Source organism: Marmota marmota, unplaced genomic scaffold (genome assembly GCF_001458135.2).
Source record: "Marmota marmota marmota unplaced genomic scaffold, marMar, whole genome shotgun sequence".
NCBI lineage: Eukaryota > Metazoa > Chordata > Mammalia > Rodentia > Sciuridae > Marmota > Marmota marmota.
Window position 1 is genome coordinate 23,827,198 of NW_025999869.1, and position 8,388 is coordinate 23,835,585.

Below are 8,388 nucleotides of genomic sequence, written 5' to 3' on the forward strand. Positions count from 1 at the left end.
CACCTCCCACCCCCGGGTCACCCGGGCAGGCCACGTCTCTTTAGAATCCGGGGCAACAGCGTCTTCCCCCGGAAATATAGGAAAAGTGGTACCTCCCGGAAGTGACTTCACGGCCTCCAGGAGCGGCTTCCGATCCTGCCGGAAGTGACGCTAGGAGATCTTTGGGTCAGTGTCCGTGGACGGTGAGGTGACCTGCCTGCGGGAGTGAGCTGTGGGAGCGTGGGGGCGCCGCCTGGGCTCGGGGAGGCTAAGGAGTTCCGGGGCGGGCTTGGGGTCGGTGATCCCAGCCTGTTGGTGGTCCCCAGGCTGAGTCAAGGTCCTGTCCGCCCTCGGTCCTTACAGAGCCGCCGCAACAATGGGCCGCGAGTTTGGGAATCTGGCGCGGATGCGGCATGTGATCACCTACAGCTTGTCGCCCTTCGAGCAGCGCGCCTTCCCGCACTATTTCACCAAGGGCATCCCCAATGTCCTGCGCCGCACTCAGGCGTCCATCCTTCGCGTGGTGCCGCGTGAGTGCCCAGGCCGGGCGGCTGGGGGCCGGACTGCGGTGCCTTCCGTGAGCGGGCACTCTATCGTGCACACCTTTCTCACTGAATATTCCTAGCAGCCCTTAGCTAGACTTGTCATCCTGAAAAACCGGCCAAAGGTCGCTTGGGTGACTCCAACGTCTTCCCCTGAGGTCATCTTTATCCACGTGTCAGTGACGAAATGTCTCCTGTTGAATGTGCGACAGATAGTTCTGACAGTTGCATGACATTTTAAACACTGAAGCGTATACCTTAAAATGGTGACGCTTGTTAGGTGAATTTTATCTCAAATTATCCCTAAATTTTTTAGTTTAATGTGCAACAGGGGAGACTTGGGGGGGGGGAAATTTGGTGTGAAATCTTCCTGGGTGGTCCACCTTCTTTTGGTTTCCTGTAAAATGGATGTGTTAAGGAACCTTTCTTGATCCTCCAATTTAAAAGTCTTAAAAATGAAAAGAGCTGGAGATATAGCTTAGTGGTACAGCACCCTTGGGTTCAATCCCCAATATCCCCACCCCCTCCCCGCAACAAAAATCTTAGAAGTTAGCACCAGGAGGGTGGAAACTGCTGGAAGTCAGAATTAGAGGGTGGAGACCTTTGTTTTATGTGCTCACTGTTTATTCTCCCTTTTGGTTTTTAAAGCATTTGTAGTGTTTTATCTTGTCTACACCTGGGGGAACCAGGAGTTTGAGAAATCGAAGAGGAAGAATCCAGCTGCCTATGAAAATGACAAGTGAACAACTCATCTGGATAATGGTTTTCCATCTGTGAAAGACTGTTTTCTGAGAGAGGAGTCTGTATGGTAGTGTCTGGAAGACACAATAAACTTATTATGGACTACACCGTTGTGACTTTACATTTTGTGAGCAGAATCCTAGGGTGACTGCTAATATTCAAGTTCATGAAGCTTCACTTCTCAGTATTGGTCCTTAATAGTTTCGCTCAGTCTGGGTTTTTGGTGAATAGTGAACTCACCTTTTTTATTATTTACAAGATAGTAGCTTCAGCTGCTCCTCTAATTAACCAGTGGTAGGTGGCATGTGCTGCAGGGAGTGTTGGGTTTTGGCCCTCTGTTCCCATTGTAACCATCAAGTCTAGTAACTATTCTAATTACTGTGTATCAGCTATTCAGCCACACAAATGAACACAAACTTTAAACACAAACTTCACAACAATCTTTGAATTAAGTATTTTATACTCATTTTGCAGTTGAGGAAAACAGACACAGCTTGAGTAATTTGCCCAAAATTATACAGCAGTGAATGGTGAAGTCTGGCACCACAGTGTGTGCTCTTAAAAAAAAAATTTTACACCTAAAAAAAAAATATTAAAAAAAAAACACAACTGTTATACAACCTTTCCTCAGGCAGGCCTTCCTTACCCTAAGGGAACCTGGCTATAAAAGGAGGGGATAAAGGTGATCAATGAACTATGACTGTCCTTGTGCCACAGAGCCAACAATTTTTTAACCCTCTGGGCTATAAAGTCTGTAGAAAAAGTTTACCCCTGCTTTGGAGACATTGAACTGCCTTTTTGGTAGAAAAGGTGCCATTTTCCCGTCAGTTTCATGCTTCGGGCCCATATTTTGTTTTTAAACTTCTAAGGACACTTCCTGCTAGTCTGTTGCTAAACTTCTGACTCAGGCTGTCTTTCCTTTTCAAATGATTGCTATAGTCCTTAGCCAAAATTAAGAAAAATAAACGGATAAATTGCATTAATTGTGAGGCAGGATATGAGGATGTCTAACAAGGACTACACACTTAAACTATCACTGTGTGAAATCAGGCAAGAAACCGGCACTTTTTTTTTCTTTGTACTGGGGACTGAACCTGGGGGTGCTTTCCCACAGAGCTGCTTCATCTCCATCCCATGTTATATCACAGGTGTGTGCCACCACGCCTGCTGAAACCTGCATTTTTTTAGTTTCTTGCAATGGAATAAAGTTCTTGGGTTGTGCTATTGGTGAAATGAGTGATATGTGTTCATAGACTTAACAGGGTAGCTATTTGAGGTAAACTCTTGCTTGGCTCTTCATTTAGATTTTGTCCCCATGTCTTGCTGCCAAGTCTTGCAGCATACTTGGGGTCACAGACTCCTTTGAGGATCTGATGAAAACTGAGCTTGAAGGAGGTGTCAGTGCACCCATCCTTACCTTGCATCATTCTGGAGGGGGTGGTGGTGGAGCTAACTGCCTCGATAGGCTGTCTTTCTTTCGCCCTCTGCAAATCCAGAGCTACATGCTCCACCACTGAGCTACACCCCCAGCCTTCTCCCTCTGCTTTTGGCCCCAAGCCTCCTATGAGAGATGGCCACTCTATTCCAGCCTTGTTTTAACATTTTTTCTGGTTCTCTAACTCCTTGATAGCTACCAGAAACAATCAAATTTAGCTCATCAGGGGCTGGGGTTGTGGCTTGAGCGGTGGCGCACTTGCCTAGCATGTGTGAAGCACTGGGTTCGATTCTCAGCACCACATAGAAACAAAATATATTGTGTTCACCTAAAACTAAAAAATATTTTTTAAAAATTAGCTCTTCTCAGTTTACACCAGACACTGAACTTGAGGGTCTGAATCCATTTCATCCTAGGAGTGCTCTTCTGAGAGGACCCTATTTGTACGTCCATGTGTCTTGCCAAGGGCTCCCCTCTCTGAACTTGGGAGCATGAATCTCTCAAAGGGGTGCTAAGGCATCTGTGAGCTGTGGTAAGTTGTAGCTTAGTGCTTCTTTCTGTACACACTGTGGGACCTGGGATTACTCTAAGGACTATTCATAGAAGTCCACAAAGGAGAACTTAAAAGTCTTTTAAGGTACAGCCTCAATGCTTATGACAAGCATTTGGTGTTTCCAGCCCTAGGTGTGGCTCTTCAACCTGCTATGGCACAATCATTTGCCCCATTTAACTCTTCTTTTCCCAAATGCTTCTGCCCCTACAGGGCTTTTTGTCTATGGGCTGTCATTCAGTGAAGGAAGTTCTCCAACATAGTGCCCAAGATGCAGGCCTACCTAGTGCAGGGCCAGAAGTCTGCCAGTGCCAGCCAGCTACAAAGCAGATGCACTTTGACCCTTTGTTGAAATATTACCTGGAAAAGTTTTTCCGTTTCAAAGTCTTTCATCTTTTATTAGGCGCTCCTGCTCAGGGACAACAAAAAAGGTTCCAATTACTGCTAAGTCCTAATGATCTCCTCTCTCCACCTGGAATATATTTCACACAGCTGCTCATGTATCTGCACCCTCTTTCTCCCATTTCGTCTGAGGCACTTACCTCAGAAGCAGAAAGTCCCTGGGAATTGTATCCAGAGTGACCAAGCTCTCAACTATCAAACCTGTTTTAGTCTCATTTTCTTGTAAATTAATCATTTTTGAGTCCCCAAATGTCACTGCTCCAAAGGCCTGAGATCTACTCCCATCTCACTGATAGAACAAGAGACATATTCCAAAAGGGGAAGGGATGACCTGTAGAGGGTCAGGTGTTCAAGGAACTGAGGCTCTGGTCTCTTTCTCCTTATGGCTGAAATTGTCAACAGCTGCAAAGGCCTTTCTACTGGAGGATGGAGTAATTGTTCATTCAGCAAAATACTTTATTGCAGAGAGCCCATGAATTGTTCAACTTTCAGGAATAAGGTTTACACAGCCTCTCAAGCATGTGATTGGCTGAGGGTAAGTAACTTCTGCCAATACAGCTAAGTACTGTCTGATGCCACGTTTCAGAGTTTGATTTTTGTTCCATATTTAGTTTAAAACAACAGGTTGGGCATTTTTAAATTATTTCTCTAGCAATTTTTCCTTCTACAGAACATACCTAACCATTCTTTTGGGAAGAGGGGTGGCATGTAAGATAGAGGCTTGAGGTCCAAAGATTCCAGCAGTGTTGCTGCACCCATGAGGATGGTCCTTTTTCCTACACACAGTGGGCTAAGGGCTTCAAGTTCTTTCTTTCTCTGTGGGGTTAGCTTTAGAAATTAACACAAATGGCTAGTTTGATTTTGCTTGGAATACAGAAAGCCAGAAGTGGGGCCAGGTACAGCAGCACATGCCTGTAATCCCAGTGACTCAGGAGGCAGGAGTATCACATGTTTGAGGCCATTCTCAGTTACTTAGCAAGACACTGTCTCAAAAAGATAAAAATGTCTGGGGATGTAGCTCAGTGCTAAAGCACTGCTGGGTTCAATCCCCAGTACCCCACCCCCCAAAAAAGGCAGTAGTGCAGACTAGGAGAACCCATGTCAGATGGGTTGCCTGTCAATGGAGGTTGGCACTGAGCCCACAGACCCAACTGGTTCTAGGACATCATGTTGAGTCTTTTGCTTATCTAATCAGATTTGTGTTCTTAGTCAATATTCACTAGGTCACCAGAGCCTCTCCTCAACCCGGTAAAGGTTTTTACTTAGTCCTATACCTGGGGTCATCATGTTCAAACTCAGGGATAAAGGAAGGGAACAACAAATTAAGTCTTGAATTTTTAGGATTGGTTAGTTGGGTTCAATGTCTACTTCTCAAACGTTCTAAAGTTGAAGCAGTGGTGCCCACTCTAGGCCTAGTTCCATGGTCCCAAGAGAACTGGAACCAGGACAGACGATCTGTGGACACACCCCACCTTCTGCCATTTTTTAAGGTTCATCATACTACCCTCTTCTCCCTTGGCAAGAAGCACCCTCTTACTTGCACGGCTGCTAGAGACCTATTATTAGAATTCTATTAGTGACCATGTCCATGTCATGTAGCCATACTACTCCTGGTTTACATAACATGTCCTCTCTTGATCTGGACACCTGCAGTGATCCCTGCTAATGGATGTTTTGGGCTTTTTAAGTTTTCTTAGCCTTGTTCCTGCAGCCCTGAGGCTGTTGGAAGAAAATACTCTACCAAGACCCCTAATGATTGGGAAGGAGACCCATAATTCAATGTTACTACACAAGCTCTCACAGATTTAGGTGCTCCTGTTACCTCCCCATTCCTATCTTCTTAAAAAAAACAAAAAACAATCTATATAATCATTTATTCAGTTCACCCATGGCTCCCCTACCAGTTTTGACTGCACTCCCCCTGAAAAAGGTAGACTAGGTTTTAAATTTTCCATAGCCAGGTCTTCCCAGCTGGAAGATGAGATTGTATAGATATTAGAGTAACAAACCATCTATGCAGCTGGGAGCTCTGGGGCACTGTAGACTGTTTGCTGAAATCTCCTTTCACAGAAGAGAGACCAGGGCCATATCCAATTGGCTGTACACAATACATCAGGACTTCTTACCTAGACAAGGATGAAAGAGGGCATCATTTCTGAAGACTTTATTATTAGAATTCTATTTTGATTAGTGACCTCACAGAGCTATTTTAGGATGGGGGGGTGGTTGAACCCAATATTAGCATATGCTCTACCACCAAGCTATACCCCCTAGTGCATTAAACTATTTTAAAACAGAAATGTGGCTAGATTCCTTGTCTCCCTCAGAGGTTTCACGTGGCTTTCATACAGGAGGGGCAGTTTTAACTTTTGTTATAATGGGTGAAAGGGTCCATGCCAGCAACACAATTACTCAAAGTCCAGATGAGAAATCAGTAAATATAACGTGCCTGAAAGGTAGCCCTTGAGCACATTCCTCTGGTAGACATTAACTTATTAAATTGATCCTGATTACAAATATAAACTTTGCTCCTATCTCACCTGGCAACCATGAAGGCAGATGTCTATAAAAGGAAGTGGGAACAGTCTCTGGCTTTTAGGCTCCAACATCCTCCCTCTGCCAAGATGTGGCATCTCAAACTCCTTGCAGTACTCATGATCTGCCTGCTGCTGTTGGGCCAGGTAAGGAAAGAAGGAATATGTGTGGACACAATAGTGGCAGTAGTAGAACTTTAGATGGACCCTGAGAGCTGGACTTGGTTTTAAGGAATGGTTCCTGCTTAATCCGCAGTACCTGGGGATGACCCTTCTTCCAAGGAATGCAACAGTTGTAAACTTCCCTACTTGAGGTGTATTTGTCTTTGCTCCACAGGCAGATGGCTCCCCAATATTGGAACTGAGTTCAGGAAAGAGAAGGTCACGGAGAATGACCCCCTTCTGGAGAGGGGTGTCCCTCAGGCCCACTGGAGCCTCCTGCCGGAACGACTCTGAATGTATCACGAGACTCTGCAGGTACTCTGCAAACCTGGGTGAGGGCTGGGCCAGAGGCCCCTGGGAAACTGGGCAGAAACAAGAGGAGGACACACAGAGGCCTAACAATAAAGGGGGACTGAGACTGTGAGCCATGGAGAAGAATCTCTCAGGAGTTAGGAACTACTATTAAAAAGAGTGGTGCCTTTCCTGAGACTGGACAGATCAAGCAAAGACAAGGGAAATGCAGCAGATGCGGCCCTGGGTACTCCTAGATTCAAGAGTCTAAAAACTCATTTTTCCCTCCCCAGAAAAAGACGCTGTTCCCTAAGTGTGGCCCAGGAATGACAAACGTGCCAGGGGAAGAAAGGACAGCAGTCACCTCCAACAATGCTCCGTTCTATGGAATATTGATTAACTGTATTTGGGCTGGAGATACAAAAGTGAAGCAATTTTGTGTTTTTAATATTTAAAGACAGATGTATGCTTTCAATTGGTCTCCATTTCTTCTTAGAATGCTGATATGTAGATAAGTTTATCCGTCTAAGTTTAGAGTTTATTTTATTTTTCTATGGATACTATTAAATGTCTCAAGTTGAAATTCTGGCAGTCTGAAATTCAAACTTGAAGAAGGATTCATTTGGTACAATACAGAAACAAACATTGCCTAATAATGATCTGTTCAACTTCTCCATATGGAAAGTGTGGGGAAAGTTAACAATTTTTCAAGAATCTAATGAAGAATATAATGCAAGTTAAAGGCAAAAAAATTCACAAGAGATATGCAGTCAGTCTTGGCAATTTTCTAAGTTGTGGCCCTGGATCCTGGCCCTTTCCTCCATGTTAAGTACTTTTTTTTAGTTGTACAGGGACACAATATTTTTATTTTATGTACTTATTTTTTATGTGGTGCTGAGGATTGAACCCAGTGCCTCACACATGCTAGGCAAGTACTCTACCGCTGAGCTACAACCCCAATCTGTAAAGAACTCTTTAGTGAGCTATCAAGATAGGCAAGGCTGGCAATTGCCACCTGATGATGTGTACAAGTTTGTTTATGAGTCTCTGAATATGAAGCAGAACTGAAAGAAAAATTTAGTTTAATAAGACAATAAAAGCCTAAGCCGCTGAAAACATCAAAAAGGAACCGAGATTTCTGTTTAGGGCAGGGCAATTGTGGACATTACACAAGGAACCAGGCCAGAAAGTTCAGAATTTCTGTAATCAGAAAATGTGACCTGTGGTGGTGGGGCCAGACTTTAGTAGTGCTGGACCCTAAAATACAAAACAGCAATTGCATGAAAAGGGCAAACTAAGAGCTGAAGAAGTCTAAAGTGCACAGTGTTTATAAACTTTAATACAGAAAATCTATTTGATATTTATTAAACTTAGTTTCTCCAGCTATGGTTTGGCATTATACAAAGCATCTTAATGACACAGAGTTAAAAAGATTTTTACAAATTGAAATGTGATACCCTTGTCTCCAAATATTTTAATTGCCATAAATTTGTTTAAAAATACACATTAAACGCATGTTTGACACTCTAAACTTTCTATAATCTCAATACCACAAAATACATATAATATACTATACAGATGTGGAAAAATCTAGTTAGTATATAATACTTTGCTCACCATTAACAGCTTTATTATGTGAAATGCACATACTGTCTTAAAAATCCAAGCTTTTGAGCCCCAAAGTACCTCTGAAATTTTAATGTATTGCAACAAATAAAAATCACAGTATATAATTGAAATTTTGGTTGAAAA

At 43.5% G+C, this 8,388-nt stretch overlaps 2 protein-coding genes across 5 annotated transcripts; both read left to right on the top strand.

The window, feature by feature from the left end:
• Positions 1-24: 24 nt before the first annotated feature.
• Positions 25-1,367, top strand: LOC107148123 (cytochrome b-c1 complex subunit 8). Of its 4 annotated transcripts, none has more exons than XM_015492754.2 (3): positions 25-165; positions 343-509; positions 1,170-1,367. In XM_015492754.2, exons 2-3 carry the CDS (start codon positions 356-358, stop codon positions 1,262-1,264), a joined length of 249 nt encoding a protein of 82 aa, XP_015348240.1. In that variant the 5' UTR covers positions 25-165; positions 343-355; the 3' UTR covers positions 1,265-1,367. The 4 variants fall into 4 exon arrangements, with proteins under 4 accessions (XP_015348240.1, XP_015348239.1, XP_015348241.1 ...); XM_015492753.2 differs by having other exon boundaries at positions 88-182; XM_015492755.2 differs by having other exon boundaries at positions 123-187.
• A 4,802-nt stretch (positions 1,368-6,169) lies between these two features.
• On the top strand, positions 6,170-7,111 carry Leap2 (liver enriched antimicrobial peptide 2). The gene is made up of 3 exons (XM_015492756.2): positions 6,170-6,330; positions 6,521-6,660; positions 6,930-7,111. The coding sequence occupies exons 1-3, from the start codon at positions 6,199-6,201 to the stop codon at positions 6,964-6,966; spliced, it is 309 nt and encodes a 102-aa protein (XP_015348242.2). The 5' UTR covers positions 6,170-6,198; the 3' UTR covers positions 6,967-7,111.
• The last annotated feature ends 1,277 nt before the right edge of the window (positions 7,112-8,388 follow it).